The 27,849-nt window shown below is 43.7% G+C and overlaps 1 protein-coding gene across 1 annotated transcript; it reads right to left on the minus strand.

Annotated features, from left to right (window-relative positions):
• Positions 1–938: 938 nt before the first annotated feature.
• Positions 939–26,937, minus strand: LOC120999689 (zinc finger protein OZF-like). Its single transcript, XM_040430708.1, has 7 exons — positions 26,905–26,937; positions 26,698–26,821; positions 26,483–26,580; positions 11,531–11,570; positions 11,316–11,413; positions 2,895–2,952; positions 939–2,175 (listed from the first exon to the last, which is right to left on the minus strand). The coding sequence occupies exons 2-7, from the start codon at positions 26,780–26,782 to the stop codon at positions 965–967; spliced, it is 1,590 nt and encodes a 529-aa protein (XP_040286642.1). The 5' UTR covers positions 26,783–26,821; positions 26,905–26,937; the 3' UTR covers positions 939–964.
• Positions 26,938–27,849: the final 912 nt, after the last annotated feature.

The raw sequence follows: 27,849 nt of genomic DNA on the forward strand, positions 1-27,849 counted from the left end.
GCGGGGTCACAACTGGAAGTGATTTACTGTATCAGTGGTTATGTGAAATGTAGATAAGAAAATGCCTCAGCATTTTCAGTTTTTGGTAGCATTATCTTTGATCCACATTGTTGAACTCATAAGTGCATTAAAATTTTAACATAATGTTAAAGAGTGTTGTCTCATTCAGATTTTTTTTTTTACGAGTAAATGAAATAAAACCCATACTTGAGTGGGAGATTAGTGGTACAGTAGGACTTTTCCACCTCCAATATTGGACACCATGGACTCAATATATTTTGACATGTTAACAGACAGTAAATGTTCTTGACATTTTTAGCTTCAGCATGGAATCATGAGATCATAAGAGGCTCCTATGAGTGAACCCGGTGAAGTTCGGGTTTGCCCAAACTTCAGGTCAAAGTTCGGGTTTGGGGCCCGAACACCGAACTCAGACCCCAATAAAGTCAAAGGGACCCGAACTTCACTTTATTATTTTCCGTTATAACGGCAAATCATAGCATTCTTAAGATAGAATGCTAAATAAAATGGCCATTGAGGGGTTAAAAATAATTTTAAAAAACTTACCTCATCCACTTGATCGCGCAGCCGGTATCCTCTTCTTTCTTCAGGACCTGCAATGACATCACCGCGCTCACCACGTGGTAAGCGCAGTGACGTCATCGCAGATCCTTTTGCAGGTCCTGAAGAAAGAAGAGGATACCGGCTACGCGATCAAGTGGATGAGGTAAGTTTTTTTTATTATTTTTAACCCCTCAATGGCCATTTTATTTAGCATTCTATCTTAAGAATGCTATGATTTGTCGTTATAACCATGTTATAACGTAAAATAATAAAATCAACCGAACACCGAACTTCAGTGAAAAAGTCTGGGTTCGGGTCCCCGAACTCGCAAAGTTCAGTACGAACCCGAACTTAGCAGTTCAGGTTCGCTCAACCCTAGTCCTGTCACATTATATAAACACTAATATGAAAATTGTTTCTCCTCCGAGTGAGTTCTCTGATGTCTACGAAGACCTGATTTCCAGCAAAAACATTTCCCACATTCTGAACATAAAAATGGCTTCTTCTCAGCGTGTGTTTTCAGATGATCATTAAAACTTGACTTGTGTCTGAAACCTTTCCCACATTCCGAACATGAAAACGGCTTCTCCCCTGTGTGAATTCTTAAATGCACCATAAGATTCGATTTCTGAGTAAAACATTTCCCACATTCTGAACATGAAAACGACAACTCCCCTATGTGACTTCTTAGATGTTCCTTAAGACTTGATTTATGTTTAAAATCCTCCCCACATTCAGGACATAAAAATGGCTTCCCCTCTGCGTGAATTCTCTGGTGTTTAATAAGAGCTGATTTTTGCCCAAAACATTTCCCACATTCTGAACATGAAAATGGCTTCTCCCCTGTGTGAATTCTTCGATGCTTCTCAAGATTTGATTTCTGGCTAAAACATTTTCCACATACTGAACATGAAAATGGCTTCTCCCCTGTGTGGCTTCTTAGGTGATCCATAAGATTTGATTTCTTGGTACAACATTTCCCACATACTGAACAGGAAAATGGTTTCTTGTCAGTGTGTGTCTTCAGATGATGAATAAAACTTGCTTTAATGATAAAACATTTCCCACATTCTGAGCATGTAAAAGGCTTTTCCTTGGTGTGAATTCTTAGATGCCTCACAAGATTAGATTTGTGTCTGAAACATTTTCCACATTCAGGACATAAAAACGGTTCCTCCCCCGTGTGAGTTCTTTGATGTTTGACAAGAGCTGATTTTTGTCTAAAACACTTCCTACATTCTGAACATGCAAACGGCCTCTCCCCTGTGTGAATTCTTAGATGCACATTAAGGTTTGATTTGTCACTAAAACATTTTCCACATTCCGAACACGAAAATGACCTTTTATCTCTGTGACTTCTCTCATGCAAAGAAGGACTGGACTTCTTTTTAAAATATTTTCCACGTGAAAATATTTTCCCTCGTCTATGTCCAGTTCTTGTTTTGCAGACCAGTGATTGATTAGACAAAGGCTTCTTGTGACCAGCGGTGTCGGTGGATAGATCTTCACTGTGAAGGACTGAGGGCTGAGCTTGTGTGGGGTTATCATCATCTACTTCATGATAGGAAGATAAATGGAGATGTCCATTAGAGTCGCTCATCCCGTCTTCACCTGGAAAATGAAACAAAATAATACAAACAAACTAATAATAACAATAAAAAACAATAATGGCCAAAAATGCATTCTGGGAAATTTTATCATAGCAGAGAGACATTATATGAGCTAGAGGAGATAAAATCATGGTTAAAGGAGTTCACTAAGAATGATTTAAAATGGCCTTCAGCAATGTGAGGACTGGATGTCAGCACTTGCAGAGCTGAGTGTGTAGTGAGCCCCACCTCAACCATCTTCTGCCCCAGGCAGCTCTGCAAGTGGTGGCGGCCAGTCCTGTTCACATTCTAGGTCAGGTTGCTGGCGGCCATTTAAAATAATTCCTGGAGAACTTTTTTAAACTAGCAAACAAGGGGGGTGGGGGTAGCGGTATTAGATTGAGTGGACCAAGATAAGTTGATCACGGTTTAAACTCCTCCACTATACTTAATTATATATGTGATTTTTATAATTTTTTTACCTTTTTAACTGCATCTATTGGGAAAATGAATGGTATTAAGTGAATATGGAGGCTCCTGCCTTTTTTGTGTTTGTATCTGACCATATTATGTCACACTGTACCGATGCAAGGGAAGAAGATGGAATACTATGGCACTAAATGAAATATTAATATTAATTGTTCATTTAATAATGAAGAAGAGGTTTCTCTGAACTTCCTATCAGTTTTTACCATTAATGAAGATATTTACAGTCATAGAAGATTTATGAAAGGCTCTTACCCTTCACAGACACTGATGTAGGTTTTTCAAGTTCACTCGTCGTTCCACCAGAACTTTCCTGCAAGGATCCAACATTAAAGACATGATAAGAAGAAAAACAAAACCTAGATGATCTTATATACAAGTGAAGGTCAAAAACCCTGAAAAGACATGACTTGAGGATCTTTAAGTACTTTACACATCAACAGAAAGGTTTCAGTCATGTTCCTGCATGAAATTATCTAAACCAACTCAAAAAACAACACAACAAACTGGTAAGACTGCTCCTATCTATTGCACCAAAAACTTTACATGACCAAGTTATATTGTACTGTACATGGTGTTCTTTGCTGGTTTCATAGACCTGGCTTTAAAGATGGCCTTTACACAGTCTTGATGACTATAGATATTAATGTCCTAAAATTGATTCCCTACCAGCAGCAAAAAAATTGTGTATTTCTGCCCCTGTGTACTAGTGGGACAGATGGAACTTTTAAGGAATATCAATTAATTATTTATAATTCTAAACCTTGTTCCCTCCTCAATGAAGCCTGCTGATTCCAATGCCCATGGGGGGAGATTTATTAAACTGGTGTAAAGGAAAACTGCTTTAGTTGCCCATAACAACCAATTAGATTCCACCTTTCATTTTTCAGAGCTCCTTTGCAAAATGAAAAGAGGAATCTGATTGGTTCCTAGGGGCAACTAAACCAGTTTTCCTTTACACCAGTTTTGATAAATCTCCCCCATTGCTTTTATTTCTGTCCTGTGTGGACAAGGAGATATTGGTGTGCTGGGCTCTTTTTTACCTAGCTCTGTACATTATTTAACTACTATAGGTAGTCAGCCCGAATGCCTTCAGGCGTTCTGTCCTGAATTCCGTTTTACAAGAGGACCCTCCTATGGGGATACTTCTTGGTAATTCCCCATTATTGTGCTGCTGCTAGGACTTAATGGAAGCGGTGATTTCTTTTTTCTTTTTTTTTAATCAAAATAGTTTTTGTATTTGTATACAATAACAAAGATCTTGTCAGTCCATACATCAAAATCTTATCAATATTATGAGTCTGTCGTCATATTAACATGAAAGCAGCGTAATATAGGATATAAAGACAGATACTTGTTGTTATTAGAGTACAGGACATTGCAAAGTTAATGTTATATAATTATATAACATAACAACCAACCAACCTCCCCCCCTTCCTTGATCCAACAGAGAGACAGCTGCATTACTTTAATTTCACCATTAGTTATATCTCAGGAAGGCCATTACAGTGATAATTGAAATTAGAGTGACCAATCGACATACCTCATTCGACAGCGTGTGCTAAGATAACTGGCCCAATAGAGAGAATTGCACACGTATGCAATCTCTCGATAGAGCCGCAGAAGCCAAACTCCCGGTCCCCACCCAACCCCTCCATATCGACAGGAATTTGTTAGGGCATTTTCTCTTGACATAGACCCCTCTTTCAAGGCGTAAAACTGTATTCAGCCTATTTATATATTCCTGCTTGTTAGGTGGGTTCCTCGTATCCAGTATTTAGCAATTAGAACCCTTGCCTGGAACAGCATTCTATGAATGCACAGAGACAGTTTATCGTCTATTTCTGAAGAGTTCAGAATACCCAATACACAGATTCTTGGGTCATTAGGCAATCTTATCTGAGTCGTAACGGTTATGATTTCACGTATATCTTCCCAGAATTTCTCAAATTTTTGGCAATTCCAAACCATATGAAGCAGTGTTGCTTCTATTTCTCCACAGCGGGGGCATGAGGAGTCTGGTCGTGCGCCTATTTTGAATAGGAATTTTGGGGTTCTATACACTCTGTGTATTAGATATAGCTGAGACAATCTCTGAGATTCATTCAGTGTAAGACTAGTTGTCAAAGCCAGAACGTCAGACCATTGTTCTTGAGATATTGTCCCTACATCCTCTTCCCACTTTCCTTTTACCACCAAGGAGGCATTGGCATCAAGTATAAATTTATATAATCGTGATATCAGGCCTTTGGTGGACCTGCCCTCCAGAAGCCGTTTCATCACAGGAGGGGAGGTGACAACCACCATACCCTTCAGAAATTGTGTTTGACATGCATGTCTTAATTGGAGGAATTGAAAAAATGCAGGTTTTGGGTAGGCCAAACTCTTCCTGGAGCTGGGTAAAAGATTTGAACAATCCTTGAGATTGAATTTGACCCAAAAATAGTATGCCCCTCTCCTCCCATGGGGAAAAGCCTTCTAGTCTGAACATCTCAGGTAATTGGGGGTTTCGCCATAATGGTGTAATCTCGCTAAAACCTGTTCGATTTGCCAGTTCCTTAAAGGGAACCTGTCACCTGAATTTTGTGTATAGAACTGAGGACATGGGTTGCTAGATGGCCGCTAGCACATCCGCAATACCCAGTCCCCATAGCTCTGTGTGCTTTTATTGTGTAAAAAACCTGATTTTATACATATGCAAATGAACCTGAGATGAGTCCTGTACGTGAGATGAGTCATGGACAGGACTCATCTCAGGTTAATTTGCATATGTATCAAATCGTTTTTTTTACACAATAAAAGCACACAGAGCTATGGGGACTGGGTATTGCGGATGTGCTAGCGGCCATCTAGAAACCCACGTCCTCAGCTCTATACACAAAATCCCGGTGACAGGTTCCCTTTAAATTTCAACCAAACTTTGGTTATAAGGGAGATTGTGGAAAGTTTTCTACCTAAAAGTTGCTGCCCGCTCACTTCAACCGAAGCAATAGGTGCTTTCTGTTTCATACTATGATCTGCTATCTCAGCCGAAGAATCTAATTCACCTGTTCTAATCCATCACCTAACATGCTGCAGTTGTGCAGCTATAAAGTAGGACCATGGGTTCGGGAGGGACAAGCCGCCTTCTTCCTTATTTTTTTGGAGTTTCTCTATGCGAATTCTCGGTTGCTTTTTTTTCCATATCAGTGATCTAAAAATCCCTTGAATTTTTTTAAATATCCTCTGTGGGACTGATACCGTCGAGTTATGTAATAAATATAGTAGCTGTGGCATGAATATCATTTTAATTAGATTACTGCGGCCAATTACTGTAAGGGGCAGCTTACACCAAACATTAGTTTTGACTAGAAATTTAGCAATTAGTGGCTCTAGATTCAGTTTTATGTATTCGGCTGGTACTGGTGTTATCATTACACCTAAATATTTGAATTGAGTGGTTAGTTGCAGGGGTATACGGGTGAGATCCAATTGTGGTGGTGTGGGATCTAATGGCAGAATTGTGGACTTGTCCCAGTTTATTTTTAGCCCAGAAAGTGTCCCAAAATCAAAAATCTCCATTATTGGATCTATGGACTTCTGCAGGTCTCCTACATATAACAATAGATCATCTGCATATAACGAGACTCTTTTTTCCCGGGTGCCTATTGGAAATCCCCTCCAATGTGGAGAGTTACGTAGAAGACAGGCTAGTGGCTCAATTGCTATCGCAAATAGCAGGGGGGACAAGGGACAGCCTTGCCGTGTACCTCTATGTAAAGGAAAGTATTTGGAAAGTAGTGCATTCGCTCTAATCCTTGCTAACGGGGAATTATACAGTAATTTGACCCAGGAGATAAAACCCGGCCCAAATCCCATTGATTCCAAGACTTCCCACAGGTATTCCCATTCTACGCCGACAAAAGCCTTGGCAGCATCTAAGGATATTATTGCGCGGCATCGCTCAGTATTTATCGATCTCTGGAGATTCAAAAACAGTCGACGGAGATTATTGGCCGTGCTCCTATCCGGCATAAATCCAGCCTGATCCCTATGTATTAAAGGAGTAATTACCTTTATTAAGTCGATTGGCCAGTACCTTTAGCTAACAATTTCACATCATTAGGTAGGAGAGAAATAGGTCTGTATGAGTCAGGTCTAAATGGGTCCTTATTGGGCTTTGGGATAACTACCACTATCGCCTCTCTCATAGATGCAGGTAGCTTTCCGATTCGTAGCGCAGCATTAAAGGTCTCCAAAAGGTGTGGGAGGAGACAGTCCCGGTATTGTTTAAAGAATTCCCCCGGTAATCCATCCGACCCTGGGGCCTTTTCATTAGGGAGAGAGCTTAAAGCAATTTCAAGTTCCTCCAATGTAATGGGTTCATCCAGATACACGGCCGATTCTAGGGATAATTTAGGGATGGATATTTGGCTAAGATATTTTTTAATATCATCTCTTGCCATGAACAATTTAGAAGAATATAATTCCTTATAAAAGTTATGAAACGTATCAAGGATTACTGAACTTTCCACGGAAAGTTCTCCATCAGATGTTCTAATTGCTGCTATTCTTGTGACCGGACCACCCTAGCTAGCTAGCAGATTACCTGTACTCTCCCCTGCCTCAAAGTATTTTTGTTTGGTGAAGAACCGTTTATTGTCCGCTATATGTAACAAATGATCAGTGAGTTTGGATTGCGCTTCTCTCCATACTGCCTCAGACTGCTGAGAGGGTGTACTTATATATGCTTGTTCGCTCCTTATTACTTCCTGTTGTATAGCTTTAGTGAGTTCCCTAGTTTTAATTTTACGTCTGTTAATTTTCTGTATATAAAGACCTCTCACATATGCTTTCAAGGCGTCCCATACTGTTCGAATGGGTGCTGACCCTATGTTAAAATTAAAGAATTCCCTTATATATTCTGTCAGGGGATCTTTCTTATCTAACAAGTGTATCCAAAAAGGGTTACGTTTCCAGAGCGTTGAACCGCAGCGTCCCCTGTCTTTTTCAAATCTCAATTCTATATGTACAGGAGAATGATCCGAGAGGTATCGCGGTAAATATTTAATAACAGAGGTATATGGCAAAGCTTCCAGGGATCCAATGGGTTAAATCTATTCTGGACAAAGAATTATGGGACGCAGAGAAGCAGGAGTACTGCCGTTCCTAAAGGAATCTAATTCTCCACAGGTCGTGCAGGTCCAGCTCTCTGAGTAATTTTGCCAATTTCCCCCGTATGTGTTAGGTCGTTAGGCTGCGGGAACTTATCCAAAGAAGGGTTCAGATATTTGTTAAAGTCACCCACCATCACGATTGGCGCCTGGGGGCCCGTCACTATCCATGTCATTACCTCTTTTATTACACCGGTGGAGTATGGCGGTGGAATGTATATGCCAATTAGAAGAAATTGTACCCCAAAAATAGAGCAGTGCAGACAAACATATCGGCCCCCCAGTATCAATTTTACTAGAGTGACACTCAAAGGGAATGGCTCTATGAACCAGAACACTAAACCCTCTAGCGTGCGTAGAGAAGGTGCAATGAAAGGCCTGTGAGATCCATGGTTTATGAAGCAGTCTTTGGGATTGTTTAGACAGGTGAGTCTCAGTGAGACACATTATAGCTGGTTGATATTTCTGGACAGCCGTAAAAACCGCCTGACGTTTAGAAGGATCTCCCAGGCCTCTAACATTCCATGCCAAAACGTGAGTTTTATCCGCCATCATTCCGTGATAAGCATAGGAGAGAGGGCGAACCAGGTACCCATATAAAACAATCGCCGTATGGCAGATGAACAATAGCATACACTGTCTCTCTGCAGATCTTAACCCCTGATGAACCATAAACTTTTGGTGGTCCCCAAGCAGGACCTGAGGCGAAGGAAAAGTTCCTGTAACCCGCAACATAGGAAGCAGTAACACATCCGCATTTACGGACCAGATCTCTATGATAGAGAGATCCAAACAGCAATAAAAGAGGGCATCACGTGGCATAATGGCATGTTTAACTCTTGACATGTCAACAAGACAAGTAACAATAACACAGGTATGAATACTAAAGTCAGTGTTGTTGTATAGCACCAGATTGCTACTCCAGGACACGGTAGTGATCATGTAAGAGCAGGCTCATAACAAGCATAACAAGCAGGCCCATCCCCATAGTCTTCCATGGTGTCTCAGGAAAAGTCCCTTTTTTAAGACGACAGGGATTCCATTTGTTCAACTCAATCGCTGGCTTCCTCCGGGGGATTCGAAAAAATGGGTCTTTCCTTTAAACATTATCCGGAGCTTTGAGGGATAAAGCAGAGAGTATTGGATATTTTGTGAGCGTAGTCGTTTCTTGACGTCCAGGAATCGTGCACGCCGTCTCTGCACCTCCACTGAGAAGTCCGGAAAAATGAAGACTCTTTGTCCATCTATGAATAGATTTTGGTGTTCCCTTGCCTTGCGGAGAATGGCATCTCTATCTTGAAAGTGTAGAATCCTCATTAGCATTGGTCTAGGAGGGCCTCCCAGTGGTGGTGAGCGAGACGGCAATCTGTGCGCCCTCTCTATAGCAAAGAAGGGAGAAAGAGAGTCTTTTCCAAATATCTTTTTGAACCAGTCCTCAAAGAAATGGACAGTGTGGTACCCTTCGAATTTTTTAGGAACTCCCACTATGCGAAGGTTGTCTCGGCGCCATCTATTTTCCAAGTCCTCCGTTTTATTTATTAGGAGGGTGATGTTGTGGATTACTTTAGCCAGATCACGTTTCATAGGAGGGACCTGATCTTCCAGGCAGGATATGCGTCCCTCTGCTTCAGCCATTCTTTCGTTAACTTTCCTGATGTCCTGTCCAATAAAGGACACATTCTCTTGGAGGGACCGAATGGATGTATTAAGGGTCATCAAGGCTGCACTACATTGGTGCACGGCTGCATAAATGTCCTTAGTGGTAGGATAAGACAGCAGTGGAAGCATGGGGATAGAGGGCTGCATTTGGGCTTTGCAAAGAGAACTATGCTCGGTGGGGGGCCCCCCGTCACTTGCCTTCACCTCCTCCATGTGGGATCCGCCATCTTGAGAACAGGAGTCTCCGTCTGCAGTATGAGCGGCCGAAGTCACCACTTGTTCTGCCAGGACTCCGGGCACATTATCCACCGGTGCGAGGGTCTCTTTAGAGGGTGGGACATGTGCATACTGTTCTAGGCGCACTGCTACCTCCGCTGCCTGAAGCGAAGCGGCCGCGCCAGGTTGCTTCGCTGGGGTCGGTCCGGCCGCCTCCTTATCCTTGCTGCCCGAACGAGTCATATTGGCCAGGGGTAGTAGGGTGATCTCCCTCGATAGTGTGATGGTGCTCGGCTGTTCAGATCGCCACAGCCACAGGATGGAGACGGATTTTAGCAGGCGCTGCCCGGGAGCTCTAGCGCACACGTCCTTCTACATTGCCAGCCAGGCCACGCCCCACAGGAAACGTTGATTTCTAACGATAATCTGTTTTCCCTTAGTCCTAACAGCAGCACAAGTTTCCCTCCCTTTTCTTATGCAAATAACACAATGAGTATTGGGATCAGGTGCCTTTATTAGAGGAGGACGTAATGAGAATTTGCAGTAATTAATTGACAGTCATTAAAAGTTACATCTGTCTTACCACTACACAGGGCAGAAGTACCCCATTATTGTGCTTCTATTAGGTAAAGGGAAAACAGATTAACGTTAGAAACCAACGCTTGCTTGACTGCACTGGCAGTTATATGTGGTTGTTTTGTTTTTATATGGTTCTAGTAAACATTACATTTTTATTATTGTTTCATTGTTTTTCACCTTTTTGAGTTGGCTCTTTTGTACTTCTGGCAGAAACATTAGGGGCTTCTTCATCCTTCACACATACCATTTTTTCCCAGTCTTGACTTTGATGAAATAATCTGATCCTATCCTGGAGTGGATGCTGTGCTCATCATCTCCAGGTCTTACATTAGTCAACAACGTTACAATAAAGAAGCCGTTGTACCACTGCTGAGAATGAACCTTCTCTCCCCTAGGCATACATCGCTTGCACTTGTCCTTTGTAATGATCTTACTGTAAAAAGCAGCTCACAGTATTTCTTGATTTAATTTACATTTGTACAATTTTATCAGGTCTCCCCGTAAATGTGTCTTCAAGACTAAATAAAACGTCTACTCATAACTCAGTTTTGCTGTTCCTCTGCATATTCTAGATGAGGCTGTGCTAGTGTTCTGTAAAGCGTTACGATTATGTACCTAACCAGTGAGTCCATGACTTTTTCAGACAATAATAGTAGTATTCTGTCTTGGAAGCAGCTGCCTGGCATTGTGCTGTTTATCTGTGATTTACGTCTACACTAAAAAACATTGAATTTGAATTGCCAAATAGATGTCCAAACATGTGGAAGTTTAACCTAATCTTTTTTTTTTAACACAGCAGAAACCATTTGTGGCCATGTCCTACACAGTGAAAAATAACAAGAGAAAATGAACACACAGTATACTCCACTGCTGCTGGGGGAGGTCAGAAGAAAGCTTCATTACATCAGTCTAAAAAGCAGGGATGGCCAACCTGCGGCTCTTCAGCCGTTGTAAAACTCTGCTGTAGGTAGTGTGGGCATGCTGGGCGTTGTAGTTTAGCAACAGCTAGAGAGCCTCAGGTTGGCCATCCCTGCTATAGAGGATTTGTAAGAACCTCAGCTTCATCTACCTGATGATCCAGTTGGATATTTGGTTTCTTCTCTAAACAGTCCTGGGAATACAGAAGACTTGGACAACTCTCTGGTGGATTTCTCTGACTGGATCCATCTATAGGAAATAAACACAGTGACTTAATACATTGTCTATATGTGATGATCAGATGATGGGGGAATCTGACTCTCAAAACTGTTCTCTCCTCTACAGTCATAGAAGGTCTCCTCTTACCCGGTGATGTGAGGGACTGGTGATTCTCCATCATGACGTCCTTGTACAGATCCTTGTGTTCTTCCAAATACTCCCACTCCTCCATGGAGAAATAGACAGCGACATCATGACACCTTAAAGGAACCTGACAACACAAGGACACAGTCATTACCAGACCCCTCCCTTGGCGTTATTGTACAATGTCCCAGCATTCCCAGCAGCGCTCACCTCTCCGCTCAGCAGCTCAGTGATCCTGGTGGTAAGTTCTAGGATCTTCTGCTCATGTATCAGGGAATGAGGTGGAGGCTCGGTGATGGGGCTCTGGGTCCTGCTCCGTCCTCCTGACACACGGGGTGTCACACACTCACCAGATGACTTCTTCACTATTGTGTAATCCTGTGTATGGGGAGACGCCGATCACTACAGAGATTCTAAGAATCCTTCACCTTTCCAGTAATTTCCCTGTTTTATTACTAGAGATAAGAGTTATGTCATGTGAGACTCTCACCTCTCCAGTTATCAAGGAGATGATCTCCAGGGTGAGGTCTAATATCCTCGCAGCCATGTGGTTTCTATCCTTGTACAGAGCCTTGTGTTCTTCTAAATATTCCCACTCCTCCATGGAGAAATAGACAGCGACATCCTGACACCTTATAGGAACCTGACAACACAAGGATACAGTCATTACCAGACCCCTCCCTTGGTGTTATTGTATAATGTCCCAGCATTCCCAGCAGCGCTCACCTCTCCGCTCAGCATCTCAGTGATCCTGGTGGTAAGTTCTGGGATCCTCTGCTCATGTATCAGGGAATGAGGTGGAGGCTCGGTGATGGGGCTCTGGGTCCTGCTCCATCCTCCTGACACACGGGGTGTCACACACTCACCAGACGACTTCTTCACTACTGTGTAATCCTGTGTATGGGGAGACGCTGATCACTACAGGGATTCTAAGAATCCTTCACCTCTCCAGGTATTTCCCTGGTTTATTACTAGAGATAAGAGTGATGTCATGTGAGACTCTCACCTCACCAGTTATCAAGGAGATGATCTCCAGGGTGAGGTCTAATATCCTCGCAGCCATGTGGTTTCTGTCCTTCTCCATCCTTGGTGGGTCTTTGATGGAAAGGACCATTGTCTATTATAAGAAGAGTCCTGCACCTAAGGAACCTGAGAGAAAATTTTTGATTGCATGAGTCATAGGTTTAAGTGATAGGTGGGGGTCCAGCTGTTAAGACCCCCATTGATTCTGAGAATAAATGGGTCACACTGCTGGTTTAGTGCTGCATCACCTTCAATATTTTTTCTTAACTTTGGTGCTCCTGGCTTCCACTGTTCAGGAAAAAACTGAGGAGAGGACACAGCCCTGCAGCCCCTTCATCTAGAAGAGGTTGTCCCCACAGATCACACACTGACTCCATATCCTAGTGACATCACAGAACAGTGTGTGATGGAAGACCCCTCTAATCCAGGAGAACAGCCCCTCTTACAGGGGTCTGGGGGGTCTCCTAATAGTCCAGGGGGAGAGCAGACATGTCTGAGGAGAACTCCCCTCCTGACCTCCAGACTGTGTGAGCAGAGACTCTCTTTGGCCGGTGCTGCCCCCTGCTGGCTGGACCTGCTATATGTCACCTATAGAACCGCTCCATTCTAATAAACCCAGGACCAAGACCAATAACTGACCTGCAGATCTCACCTCCTGGGGCTGCAGGACCTGTGATGATGTCACACTGGTCACATGACAGTAAGTTTTAAACTGGAAAAAAAATCTCCACTGCTTTACTCCTCCCCTCATGTGACTACACAGGATCACATGACTATGACATCATCAAAGGTCCTGAAGTCACTAGGATATAACATCTATAGATAAGTTAGTGTAGCCTCCTCCAATATAGAACGGAGACTAGAAGGAAATGGGTAAAACTGTTCACCATGGTCCCCCGCTCACACAGACCCCTTCTCATGATTCCCCAATTATCTCACAGACTGCTCCCCATGGTCGCTCCTCTCTCGCACAGACTTCTTCCCATAGTTCCCCCTCTCACACACAGACCTCTCTCTATTATTATTTATTATTAGAGCGCCATTCCTTCCATAGCGCTGTACATATGATAAGCGGTGCACATACATAATACAGGTAATTGCACTAATCATAAACAAGACGAGTTACAGACTGGTACAGAAGGAGAGAGGGCCCTGCCCATGAGGGCTTACAATCTACATGGTATGGGAGAAGGACACAGTAGGTGCGGGTGAAGCTGGTCATGGCGGTATAGAGGCAGCAGGGTCACTGGTTGTAGGCTTGTCTGAAGAGGTGGGTTTTCAGGTTTCTTTTGAAGGATTCCACTGTAGGTGAGAGTCTGATATGTTGGGGTAGCGAGTTCCAGAGTATGGGGGATGCGCTGGAGAAATCTTGGAGCCGATTGTGGGAAGAGGTGATACGAGGAGAGGAGAGAAAGAGGTCTTGTGAGGATCGGAGAGTGCGTGTGGGGGTGTATCTGGAAAGTAGCTCAGAGATGTAGGGAGGGGACAGGTTATGGATGGCCTTGTTTGTATTTGTTAGTACTTTGAAGTGAATTCGCTGGGCAATGGGGAGCCAGTAAAGGGATTGGCAGAGGAGTAACAGGGTGAGAGGTGGATTAGTCGGGCAGCAGAGTTGAGGATAGATTGGAGAGGTGCGAGAGTGCTAGATGGAAGGCCACAGAGGAGAGTGTTGCAGTAGTCTAGGCAGGAGATGATGAGGGCATGTACAAGCATTTTCGCAGATTCAAAGTTAAGGAAAAAGAGATGAGAGAGTTTGCAACAGAAGGGAGTGGTCAACAGTGTCGAAGGCAGAGGACAGGTCAAGGTGAAGGAGGACAGAGTATTGTTTATTGGTTTTGGCTGTTAGTAGGTCATTGGTGACTTTGGTAAGGGCAGTCTCAGTCGAGTGGTGGGGTCGGAAGCCAGATTGTAGGCAGTCAAAGAGGGAGCAGGAGGAGAGGTGAGAGGACAGTTCTGAATGGACATGTTGTTCAAGTAGCTTTGAGGCATACGGAAGAAGTGATTATATCCAGATATGTGCTCTCTCACAGTAGTTATGCAAAGAGATATGCTCCCTCACTGTAATATGTGCCCCTCAAAATAGTTTTGCCCTGATAAGTGCCCCCTCACAGTAATATGTCCATTTATGTGTCCATTTATGTGCCCTCTCACACTAGCGATGCCCAGTTATGCCCAGTTATGTGCCCCCTCACAGTAATAGGACGAGCACGAGCACATTCTGACCCCTATAACTTTTTTGCAGTTATGTGTGGGGCGATGTGTACTTTTCATTGATACCATTCTGGGGCGTGTAAGGCTTTTTGATCACTTTTTATTTATTTTGTTTGTGGAAGTAGAAGTGACCAAAAAATAGAAAATTGGCTATTTTGACCCTTTTTTTCGCTTTGCCTTTTTCCGTATGCGATTAATACTTTTATATTTTGATAGTACGGGCATATACGCACGCGGCGATATTTTTTTACATTTTTTTATTCTCATTTTGGTGAAAGGGGGTGATTTGAACTTTTATATTTTATACTTTATACATTTTTTTTAACGCTTTTTTTTATAGTTCCCATAGGGAACTATAACAATCAATTATTTGATTATTGTTATCATAGACTCCACTGCACTAGCATGATTGTGTTATTTTCCTATGGAGCCCTATTACAGGCAAGGGTTCCATAGGAAACACTGTGCAGCAGCCTTGTGTCATAGACTATGACAGGGGCTGCAGAACACAAGTAGAGATGTCGCGAACATAAAATTTTCCGTTTGCGAACGCGAATTTACGCAAATGTTCGTGAACCGGGCGAACCGCCATAGACTTCAATAGACAGGCGAATTTTAAAACCCACAGGGACTCTTTCTGGCCACAATAGTGATGGAAAAGTTGTTTCAAGGGGACTAACACCTGGACTGTGGCATGCCGGAGGGGGATCCATGGCAAAACTCCCATGGAAAATTACGTAATTGACGCAGAGTGTGGTAAGTTGAATTCGCAATGCAATTAATATAACCTGCATTAATCGCATTGCGATTACAACTTAGATCTAGAATTAACGAATATAACGAATATAGCACTATATTCTCAATCTTCGTTATATTCTAGCAATACAACCATTATAAATTGAATTCGCAATGCGATTAATATAACCTGTATTAATCGCATTGCGATTACAACTTAGTCAAATTTGTGACACTGCAGCTTCAGAATGAATCTAAGATGGATGCTGTCCTTGCTTTTTGATAGGGTCTGGGAGGGAGGGTCTGCTGCTGATTGGCTGGAATGTGTCTGCTGACTGTGAGGTGCAGGGTCAAAGTTTGCTCAATGATGACGTATAGGGGGCGGACCGAACATCGCATATGTTCGCCCGCCGCGGCGAACGCGAACAAGCTATGTTCGCCGGCGAATAGTTCGGGACATCTCTACACACAAGCTCCGGCTCCTCCGATCGCCTCAAAGGGGAGCCGGAGCATAACCAGAAGCGCGTGCTTCCAGTTTTCAGCGCGCTCAGATGCCGTGGTCAGGTTTAACCACGCCAACTGAGTTAAATGTCTGCGATCTTAAAAGATCCGACATGTGACATAATAGTACGTCACATGTCGGGAAGGGTCGGGGCAAGCCACGGGGGTTCTCATATAAGAACACGGGGTAAACAGAAGTCCCTTGGACAGTACTGTGCCACTCTGGATCCCATAATCCTGGGATCCACTTCCTGTGTACGAGCGGTTGCAGCTGTAGCTGAGCTCATTAAAGGAAATGTGTCACAAAATGTTTTATCTCCCAGTTAAAACCAGATAGTAGTACAACTCCTTTTCTGATTACAGATTTATTTATTCAATTTTCTGAACAGGATTATGGGGGCGGCCATCTTGCCTGAACGGTTCTTAACAGCATTTACAAAGCATTCAAAAATTTATTTACAGCAGCCCCATGGTCCATAGACACAATGGTCAGGAGGGGACCTCATTGCCTTCTATGGGAGAGTCTTCTAGGCATGCTCAGTGTCCTGTGCAGAGGTCATTGTACAAGGAAAGACTAAATAAGCTTTGACGATCACCTATTGTGAATGGAGGATCCTGTCTTAGGCTTGTTTCACATATGCTTGAAACAGTCCCGGCAGGCTGTTCCAGCCGGGACCAGTGTGTCGGATCTGTTTGTGCCAGGCGCAACCGTGCGCACTGGAAGAATTCTGTCCAGTCCCATTCAGTATATTGGGGGCCAAGGAGAGGCCGGACAAATACCGTGTTGTGGCCGGATTATAGTGAACGGGACCGGGCAGAATTCAGGCAGCGCATGGTTGTGCCTGGAAGGGATCCAACATGCTGTTCTCAGCCAGAGCAGCTTTGTGTACAGATAAGCAGATAACTGCAGTCAAGTGATCTGTACAGACCAAGAAGTGGCACCTATTATAAGGCTAAGTGGCCAGTGAAAAAAACTGCAGGATTTTAAGTTATAGGCATGTTAGGTTGTCCCAGTATGCCAGCCTTGACGTGGTGAGTGGCTTATTACGCTTTGGCCAAAATGTACACCCAATGCCTCATTCAACATCCAGCATGGAGGCAGGGCAGAGTGCTGGTTGCAGAGTGTGATTGCATTTGTGTTTTTGCGTTTGTATGTGTATTTCGCCATAGCGATGTGCACCTGCATACAGGGTTGTGCTGACTGAATCCCCCACATTTGTTCAGTGTTTTATATGTATAGCCTGTATTGTTACATCATAGGACGGGGCAGTACATAGGCTATATTCAGTCCCATCAGGCTTATGTCTGGCTGCACAGGGACCTTGGTTGCATTGCTTTTCCTGATTCATGAATGTAAGTCACTTACAGCGGTCTTTCGTCCTCTCAGTCTGGCCAACGGTGTGTCGGCTCCTTTAGGTAAGAAGGAGCACCACCGCACCGGAACGTTTCTGCCTGGCAGCATCGGCTCCCCACGCGGCAGTCTCTCAGGTTGCAGGAGTCAGCGCGACTCCGCTCTCGACACATTGTAATGAATAGCACGCGCCGCCGTGCTCGTAGTGAGGCAACTGGTGCATGCAAGGCTGTTTTGCTTCTGGTAGGCTCTTGATTCATCTGGTCTGCTGGAGCCTCCAGGCAGCAGGTGATAGTGGTTAAAAAAAAAAAAGTGGGAGTTTGGGTTGAGAAAAAAAAAGGGGCAGTTTGAGGAAAAAATAAAAAAAATAATCAAATACAAGGGGTCTCTTTAAGGTTCCACAGCGTGTGTCGCAAGTTGATTGCCTATCATCTTCTCTAGTGGGGTCATCTCAAGCAGTACGTTATTGGGTCAATTATTGGGTCAATTGTCTACAGGTTTTTCTTTCATATATGCGTCCATAAGTTCGTGGCTCCTTCTATCCACCCGATGCACGGCTTCGTACAAGCAGACGCAGCTATTCTTAGTAGACACATTTAGCATCAGTGTCAAAGTAAGCTATTGTGCATCACGGGAGTAGATTTAGGACTAGGGGGTTGGTACAGTTGCTAATACTCAGTTTTTAACATGCTCAGCTACGTTCAGTCATTTCATCAGCAAGGTAGCAGTTGCCAAAAAAAAGAAGAAATAAAAAAGAGGCGCCAGACAACAAGACCATAGTCTGTGGGGAGGTCTCGGTGGTTCCTCAAATCTAAGGACATGAGATTGAATAGAAACTCAGCATACAAGAGTTTGTCTTAGCCTTTAGTCTGTACAGGGATTTGTCTTATCCTGTTAGGGTCCCATCCACATGCAGACTGGGTACAGTATGTTATCAATGGTCTTTCCGCAGGTTTCCATATAGGGCTATTGGCTCTTCTCTTTTTGCAGGTCTCTCTACAAGCAGACCGCGTACCATCACCAGTGCCCAGGCTCGACCAGCTAGTGATGGACTAACGGTTCATCTCGCCACCGTCAGGTCCCTTATGACTAAAGCCCTGTCCTGTAACACCCTGAGGATATACAAGAAGGCATGGACCTCGTTCTGTAATTTTAAGAGAACCCATTCTTTGGCAGGAGTGGGCAACATCTCTTACCTACTGGCCTTTGCCGCATTTTTTACCACTCTCACCACAAGCTGTCATTTAGCACTATTAAGTTATACCCGGCTGGGATTCAACATCATTTGTATCTACGGCATCCTAATCTACCCTCCTTGTTTTCAGCCCATCCAATTAGAATGCTACTGAAGGGTATCCAGGAGTCCGTTGTGGCCCGCCCTACACGACAGCCATTTACAGGGTCAATGTTCAGATTGCTTTCAGATAGATTACGCAAAACCCCTTCAGTAAGCACACTAGTTTATTGATCAAGACAATCATGTACCTAGCCTTCTACGGCTTCCTCAGACCAGGCTAGTTCACCTGCGCCACAACATGCAAGAGCTATCTGAGGAAGGATCAGCTGTCATGGGATGGGTCATGCTAAGTTCTTACTTTAACGTCCACTCGGTTTCTGAAACCTTACAGCAAGCCCAGACCAGACACCTTTCTACGGCTAGACTCACCAAATACGAGGTTTCGCTCCTCACACCTACAATCTAGTTATTAAGCATTGCAATGTTCTGAATTCAGCCACCTTGCTGCCAGTGGATTCAGAAAAGGGACTAAGAGAGAGTGGAAAAATCAGCAAGTGAGGAATACCAATTTAACATGACTGCCAGGCATTGATGGAGCTGAAAACTAAAGGGTTACCAAATATTACTAATGTACTACCATTGAGTATTTTGTAGATGGCTTCAGATCATGGGACAACGACCAAGGAAGATTCCTCAAAATGGTAAGGCAGTGATACAGAAACCACTCCCTTGTATTCGTTCTGCACAGGAAGCATTCACAGCAGCGTGTAACCTGGGTAAGGGAAAAGAGGTGAACATCTATATGGACTAGAGGTATGCATTTAGTATAGCACATCAGTTCGGAGCCATTTGGTGAAGCCGCATCTTCTGGACCTCTGCAGCTATGCCTAGAAAGAATGCTGTTAGACGCTATTATCGAAGGTGTCAGCACATACCAAAGAGCAGAGCCCTGTGGCTATTGGGAGTGCCCTGGCAGACCAGCTAAAAAGACAGTATTACTGGCCTTGATGGTAGCTTCCTCATCTGCTAAGACTGCAGTTGACTTGTTACATACCGTCCAGAACCAGATATCCCTTCAAGAAAAATAAGTATGGATGGAGGGAGGTCCCATACAAGGAAAAGGAGGGCTGTAGCACTAGACTCTGCTTGCCACGTTGTTTGTTCCCTATGATGGCTGCCCTGGCTCACTCCATGGTTCACAACTTCAAGGGAGCGATGTGTGCCATAGTCTTGCAGAACTGGCCGGCCCCCCAAGGTTCCTGAATGCAGCTGCTCAATTTGTGTAGGGATACCTTATATGTGCAAGGCATAACCCAGGCAGGCCTACCTAAGTTCCAAGGAGATGTACCCTGAAACAAAAGTATGATTTCAGATATTGCAGGTGGACTACATTCAGCCACCTAACCTAGGTGCTTACAAATTAGTTTGGGTCTATATAAATTTATTTTCAGGATGGCCCAAAGCCTGGTCTGTGACCAAAGCAAACATCAAGACAACAGCCAAGAAACTAATGAGTGATAATAGTCTACAGATCTGAGGTGCCAGAGGCCATAGAGAATCATAGGGGCACACATTTTACTGGTGAGCTTACGAAGGAGACCACAGCAACCCTAGGGATAGAACAAGTCTTCCACACAACATACCACCCCCAAAGCAGTGGCAGGGTGGAATGCTTAAATGGTACACTAAAAATGAAAACTCAGAGGTGTATGGAGGAAAGTCAGTTGCCATGGAGCATTTAGCCCCATGGTTCCCCCTCTCTCTCTCTCTCACACAGACCGCTCTCCGTGGTTCCTCCTCTCTCTCACACAGACCGCTCTCCATGGTTCCCCCTCTCTCATACAGACCGCTCTCCATGGTTCCCCCTCTCTCATACAGACCGCTCTCCATGGTTCCCCCTCTCTCATACAGACCACTCCCCATGGTTCCCCCTCTCTCATACAGACCACTCCCCATGGTTCCCCCTCTCTCACACAGACCTCTCCTCATTGTTTGCACTCTCACACAGATCATTCCTCATGGTTCCCGCTCTCTCGCACAGGCAGCACTAATGGTCCCTCTATTCATACAGAGTAAGCCCTTCACCTCCCTCATCACATGACCATCCTCTACTCCTTACATACAGTCTGGACTGTGTATGAAGCTTGCAGTTTGGTGCGGCACCAATGTATTTCTCTAAAGCTCATGAAGCGCACACATTTCTATACCTGTTCATGAGAAGATGTTCATATAAGATAGACAGAGCTGAATGGTGCATTCCAGGTGCATGCTGTGTCCGAAGGGGGGGGGTCTCTTTTTTTTCCTGGATCCTCCCGGACATTCCAGGAGAGTTGGCAGTATGGACTGATCCCACTTCCTTTAGCTCATCACAGCTTGAAATCAGACTCCTCCCACACATGTAACAGATCAGATGGTCATGATCCCTCCATGCACAATCACCGACTCATGTGCACTAGCATTAGGGAGGAGGGAAGGGAACATGAACACTTCCCAGGACAAACATAGAAGACTTTTGTTTTTGTATTTTAGGTTTGCAACTGTGACAGATTATGAGCAATGATTGGGGAAGCACTCTGCCAACCAACTAAACATGCAGTGTTCTGTAATCCGCCGACAGCATGAAGCTGAGCAGATTGCTATATATTAAACAATATAGTATAACTTATCCATAAAAAAAGAGGAAAACATGAATTGCACATCCACACAACGTTTTTGGCCGAAACCTGGCATTTATGCAAGAAAGTGGTGGGATCACCGACAGACCTGAGAACAGTCAATAGGGATGCGGCAGAGAACTGTTACTGCTCTCTGGCTGTCGGCAGGACTAAAAACCATTGCATGCAACATTTTTTGTCCTGCCGAAAGCCGCGATTTACGCCGGAAATCGGTCTGATCACTGCCATACCTCATTACAGTGAATGGGGATCCGAAGGAGAACTATAACTGCTCTCTGCTGGAACAGCCTGCCAAATCTGCTGGTGAGATGTGAATGAAGACTTAGGCAGCAGGTCGGACAATGAAGCTCCAGTCCTGTCACATTTTGAACAAGGTCTCCTCTCATCTGTGAGTTTTTTGATGTATACGAAAACCCGATTTCCAGCTAAAACACTTTCCACATTCTGAACATGAAAATGGCTTCTCACCTGTGTGTATCCTAAAATGTTCCACGAGGTTTGATTTCTTCCTAAAACATTTCCCACATTCTGAACATAAAAATGGCTTCTCTCCTGTGTGAAGTCTTATATGTTCAACAAGACTTGATTTTTGACTAAAACACATCCCACATTCGGGACATGAAAATGGCTTCACCCCGCTGTGAGTTTTCTGATGTTTTACAAGAAACGATTTCATGCGAAAACATTTCCCACATTCAAGACATGAAAATAGATTCTCCCCTGTGTGATTTCCCAGATTATGAACAAAAGCTGATTTCTGGGCAAAACATTTTTCCCATTCCGAACATGAATATGGCTTCTCTCCTGTGTGAATTCTTAGATGCTCAATAAGATTTGATTTCTGACCAAAATATCTCCCACATTGATCACATGAAAATGGCTTCTCTACCGAGTGAGTTCTTCGATGTCTCTCAAGAGAAGCTTTACACTGAAAGCATTTTCCACATTGCAGACATGAAAATGACTTTTCATCTCCATGAATTCTCTCATGCAAAGAAAGATTAGAATTCTTTTTCAGGTGTTTTCCAAATGGAAACATTTTCTCCTGTCTTTGTCCAGTTCTTGGTTTGTCAACCGGTGATTGATTAGCTAAAGGTTTCTTGTGAACTGCGGTATCGGTGGATAGATCTCCGCTGTGAAGGACTGAGGGTACATTCAGAGTTATTGAATTGTCTTGTGTGCTGTTATCTTCACCTGAAAACACATTTTCACAAAAAAATTAAATAGGGCAAAAAAAAAATCTAACCAGGCAAATTTTTTACAAATAAAAAAGTGTTATGTGAGCTAGAAAAGAGAAAAAGAAAGGAAACAAGAGAGGTAACACCAGGAGTGTGAGTAGTGGTAGTAGACCAAGTGGACAGAAAATCATATTTTAAACTCTTCCTGTATACTTATGTGACTCATCACTTTATTAACCCTCGTTAAATACTTCTAATGGAAGTATAAATGGTGATAGAAGTAGTAGACTGTATGTAGCAGCCATGTACAGTAAAGTCCTTTATGACCAAGGTATTCAGGCTGCGATTAAAGGGAACCTGTCACCTCCAAAAACCATCTGAAGCCGCTAGCAGTACCTGAGAGTAGCGAGCGGTGTGTTTCTGATGATCATTTTCTTACTGAAGGCCGTTGCGGCAAAAGCTCTGAAAACATTCCTTTATTCCCTGCCGGCGCGCTTCTCTAGACATGCTTGAAGACAAGGGGGCAGCGGCCTCCTTGCTTCAAGTCAAGGTAACCATGCCCCCTTCCCTGCCTCTTCGCTGTGACTGACAGCTCTTATGCTGAGAGTTCTACAAAGCCAGCCGAACTGCCGGCTGTCAGTCACAGCGAAGAGGCAGGGAAGGGGGCATGGTTACCTTGACTTGAAGCAAGGAGGCCGCTGCCCCCTTGTCTTCAAGCATGTCTAGAGAAGCGCGCCGGCAGGGAATAAAGGAATGTTTTCGGAGCTTTTGCCGCATCAGGAAGAAAATTATCGTCAGAGACACACCGCTCGCTACTCTCAGGTACTGCTAGCGGCTTCAGATGGTTTTTGGAGGTGACAGGTTCCCTTTATGCCCCTTGTGACCTCCACTATATTTGTATGGTGAAAGTTAGGTCTTTAAACATGGCACCCGCTCAGTCGTTCAGCAGGCGGATAGCTGCCGGGTTTCCGCCGTTTCAAACCCCGACTTATATATGCAATTAGCCTACTTCAGGTAAACATAATAAAACAATGCTAGAATTGTACATTTTTGGTCACCTTGCCTTCCAAAAAATTTAATTAAAAAAAAGTTGTATGTACCCTAATATGGAACCATTAAAAAAAATACAACTCGCCTGCACTCACGCAGCTCCACTGGCAGCAAAATAAAAAAAACGTATGGGTGGCAGATTCTGACATACACAAAGCAATTTTTTTTTTTTTCATTTTTGAAAAGCAGCAAAGCATAAAAAATCTATATACATCCTTTTACTGCAAAGTGAACATTGGAAAAGCAAAAGTCAAAAAGCAGAGGCTTTTTGTTTCTTCCATTTCCATCCCACAAATGTTTTTATTTTTGTTCCAGTTTTTCAATACATCATATAAACTAATAAATGGTTCTGTTAGAAAGTACAACTCCTAACAAAAAAAATAATCCCTAATGGCAAGCAACGTTGCATTACAAAAACATCAGTTGCCTTTTTTAAAACACCCTCCTTTCCAGTGCTGTGGCTTCTGGCATTCTAGTCTGGCCTGGAAGTGATAGTTGGGTCCAGGAACCCATTCCTGGTCATAAGAATAATCACACCTGTCACACGTGTGCCAAACTGGCAAGTCAAGCCTGCCAGACGTTATTTTTTTTAAACTAGGCCGCATATCCCCTTTAAAGGGTTTATGTGTTTCCCTGAGACTGCATATGTCAATATCACGTGTGGATGATTCTAAATACTGCGGCGCCGTCCCACTCACTTAAATACTGAAGTAGGTGGCTTTACCCTCTACACAATTGAGACAGCTTTGACGTTTCTGTGGTTGTTTCCAGCATCCAAAGCTTCTGCAAAAATCGAAACGCTGAAATCTGACATTGATGACCTATCATAACGATGGATCATCAACTGTTCAGTCCCAGAGAACATCTTTAAGGTTACCTGAAAAGTTATCCATACCCCTACTCCAGATTCTTTCCTTCTCTCAAGCTTCATCCACACTGCAAACACCCTCAACCCACCAGCTATTTATCTTCCTGTTTGGCCGCTGTAATTCTGAATTCTACTAAAACTGCCGCCCTTTAAAGGGCCACTAAGCCCAGAATAAAGGGCCACTGAGCCCAGAATAAAGGGCCACTGAGCCCAGAATCCAAAGAAAAAAGAACAACCGACTAAACGTAACATCATTGCTTGTTTCTTTAGATATCACAATTTCAGAGTATTAAAATAAACTAGAACAGCAAGCAGTACATTGTTCTCTCAGGCTGTAGCCATGTCTTCTTCCCCTCCTCTCTCCCTCTGATGCTAGTGCACGTGAGCCAGGAAGTTTAGGAGGAGGCGGCTGGCTTAAGTCTGGATAATTTTGGTCTACACAATCTGAGTGGACATTTTGTTCAAAGGAATATTCTAGTTACTAATAGCACAAAATAGATTTGGTAACGGTACCAGCCATAGTACCGGCTATAAATCATACAGCTGAATAGTGAGGAATCCTTCCTGCCTATATAGACAAACTTGACATTTAAGGACCTGAAAAAACTCGGTAGCACGTTCTGTAGCGTCAGTGCACTGGTACTGTCTAGTATCCCTGCACACACACAGGAGGAGGTTTTGTAAGCTGCTATGTTTTGCAGTTTCCAGCCCCTTCATAGTGCTCTGGGTGTCTACTGAAGTGTATTGGAGTTAAGCCCCACCATTTTCCTGAAGGCTAATGCACATAAACTGATAACAGCCTGTCTCCAGCCAAAGATGGAGAGGCAGGGAGGAATAAGGGACTTGTCTGACTGCAAGAAATCTCTTAAAACTGGTTTTGTGTAGCAGTGTGAAGATGTCCAAGCAAAAAAGGAAAAAGTAAAGACAAACTTTCCTTAGCAGGTTCTTCTTTTTTCTGGCTGTAGTGTCCCTTTAAATTCATAGGATGGGGACAGTACAAGTTTTCAATACAGACATGTCATTTAACCCATATCCCACCGGTTAGTCTAATCGTATATTTCAATATTCACTCTGAATCATCATTTACCCTCCAGTCTTTTTGTGATTGTATCTGTCCATATTGTGTCTCATTGGATCGGGGCAAATAAAGATGATGGAATATTATGGCATTATACGAAGAATTAACTATAATGTTAACAATACTCATGATGAGGAGGTTTCTCTGAACTTCCTATCAGTTTTCCTATTAATAAAGAAATTTACAGTCAAAAAAGATTTACGATAGGCTCTTACCTTTCACGGACACTGAAAGGGTTTTTTCGATTCCACTCGTTCCATCAGAACTTTCCTGCAAGATTAAGGACATGAGATAAAAAGGAAATGGAGCCTTAGATTTCTATATTTGTATAATTGTTTTAAGTCTCCCCTTAAATATCTCCTCTTAAGACTAAATTAAGGTCATTACTTTTAATCTTTCCTCATAACGGACGTTCTCCAGGCCCCTCATTACTTCCTGTTTCTCTACATATTCTAGAAAAGGGTGCACTAATGATTTGTGAAGTATTAAAACATTATGGGGGTCTTTTATTAAGTACGGTGGTCTTAATATCCCCTATAGCCGGCCTCTACAAAACTCTAAACCAGGTGTGGAAATTGATGAATAAGATGGGCCTACTGACCCGACCCCTTCCCCGCCTACTTTTTTAGACCTGGCGTCTAAAGCGCCAGTCTTAATAACTGTGCCCTAAAAGGTCTACTCATAACTCAGGGTCTCCAGTCAACATCACCTTTGTTATCCCTCTGCACATTCTAGATGAGGCTGTGCTAGTGTTCTGTAAAGCATTACGATTATGTACCTAACCAGGGAGGCCATGACTTTTTCAGACAATAATAGTATTCTGTCTTAGAAGCAGCTGCCTGGCATTGTGCTCTTGGTCTATACAGGTGGAAGTTTAACAGAATCTATTTTTAAGACATCAGAAACCATTTGTGGCCATGTCCTACATAGCGAAAAACAACAAGAGAAAGTGAACACACAGTATACTCCACTGCTGCTGGGGGAGGTCAGTAGAAAACGTCATTACATCAGTCTATAGAGGATTTGTAGAAACCTCAGCTTCACCTACCTGATGATCCAGTGGGACATTCTGCGTTTCCTCTGGACAGTCCTGGGAATACAGAGGACTTGGACATCTCTCTGGTGGATTTCTCTGACTGGATCCATCTGTAGGAAATACACACAGTGACTGAATACATTGTCTATATGTGATGATCAGATGATGGGGGAGTCTGACTCTCAGAACTGTTCTCTCCTCTACAATCATGGAAGGTCTCCTCTTACCCGGTGATGTGAGGGACTGGTGATTCTCCTTCATGACGTCCTTGTACAGATCCTTGTGTTCTTCTAAATACTCCCACTCCTCCATGGAGAAATAGACAGCGACATCCTGACACCTTATAGGAACCTGACAACACAAGGATACAGTCATTACCAGACCCCTCCCTTGGCGTTATTGTATAATGTCCCAGCATTCCCAGCAGCGCTCACCTCTCCGCTCAGCAGCTCAGTGATCCTGGTGGTAAGTTCTAGGATCTCCTGCTCATGTATCAGGGAATGAGGTGGAGGCTCGGTGATGGGGCTCTGGGTCCTGCGCCGTCCTCCTGACACACGGGGTGTCATACACTCATCAGACGACTTCTTCACTACTGTGTAATCCTGTGTATGGGGAGACGCCGATCACTACAGATAGTCTAAGAGTCCTTCACCTTTCCAGACATTTCCCTGGTTTATTACTAGAGATAAGAGTGACGTCATGTGAGACTCTCACCTCTCCAGTTATCAAGAAGATGATCTCCAGGGTGAGGTCTAGTATCTCTGCAGCCATGTGGTCTCTGTCCTTCTCTATCCTTGGTGGGTCCTTGATGGAAAGGACCATTGGCTCTAAAAAGAAGAGAGTCCTGCAAGTAAGAAACCTGAGGTAAACAAGGACAAGTGAGAGAAATATCACAAAGTGGAATTATTTTGATTGGATAAGCCATAAGTTTGAGTGATAGGTGGGGGTCCAGCTGTTAACACCCCCATTGAATCTGAGAATGAATGGGCCACAGTACTGGTTTAGTGCTGCATCCCTCCGCTGTGCAGGGACAGTGAGGAGAGGACACAGCGCTGCAGCCCCTTCATCTAGAAGAGGTTGTCCCCACCGACCACACACTGACTCCATATCCTAGTGACATCACAGGACATTGTGTGATGGAAGACCCCTCTAATCCAGGAGAACAGCCCCTCTTACAGGGGTCTGGGGGTCTCCTAATATTCCAGGGGGAGAGCAGACATGTCTGAGGAGAACTCCCCTCCTGACCTCCAGACTGTGTGAGCAGAGACTCTCTATGGCCGGTGCTGCCCCCTGCTGGCTGGACCTGCTATATGTCACCTATAGAACCGCTCCATTCTAATAAACCCAGAACCAAGACCAATAACTGACCTGCAGATCTC

The sequence above is a fragment of the Bufo bufo genome, chromosome 4, assembly GCF_905171765.1.
Source record: "Bufo bufo chromosome 4, aBufBuf1.1, whole genome shotgun sequence".
Lineage (NCBI taxonomy): Eukaryota > Metazoa > Chordata > Amphibia > Anura > Bufonidae > Bufo > Bufo bufo.

Bases quoted from the DNA above. Each gene is read 5' to 3' on its own strand.
- LOC120999689 (XM_040430708.1), bottom strand. From the start codon at position 26,782: ATGGAGGAGTGGGAGTATTTAGAAGAACACAAGGATCTGTACAAGGAC. The intron at 26,581-26,697 runs GTAAGAGGAGAC...TATTTCCTACAG, and splicing joins CCAGTCCCTCACATCACCGG to ATGGATCCAGTCAGAGAAAT. The intron at 11,414-11,530 runs GTAAGAGGAGAC...TATTTCCTATAG, and splicing joins CCAGTCCCTCACATCACCGG to ATGGATCCAGTCAGAGAAAT.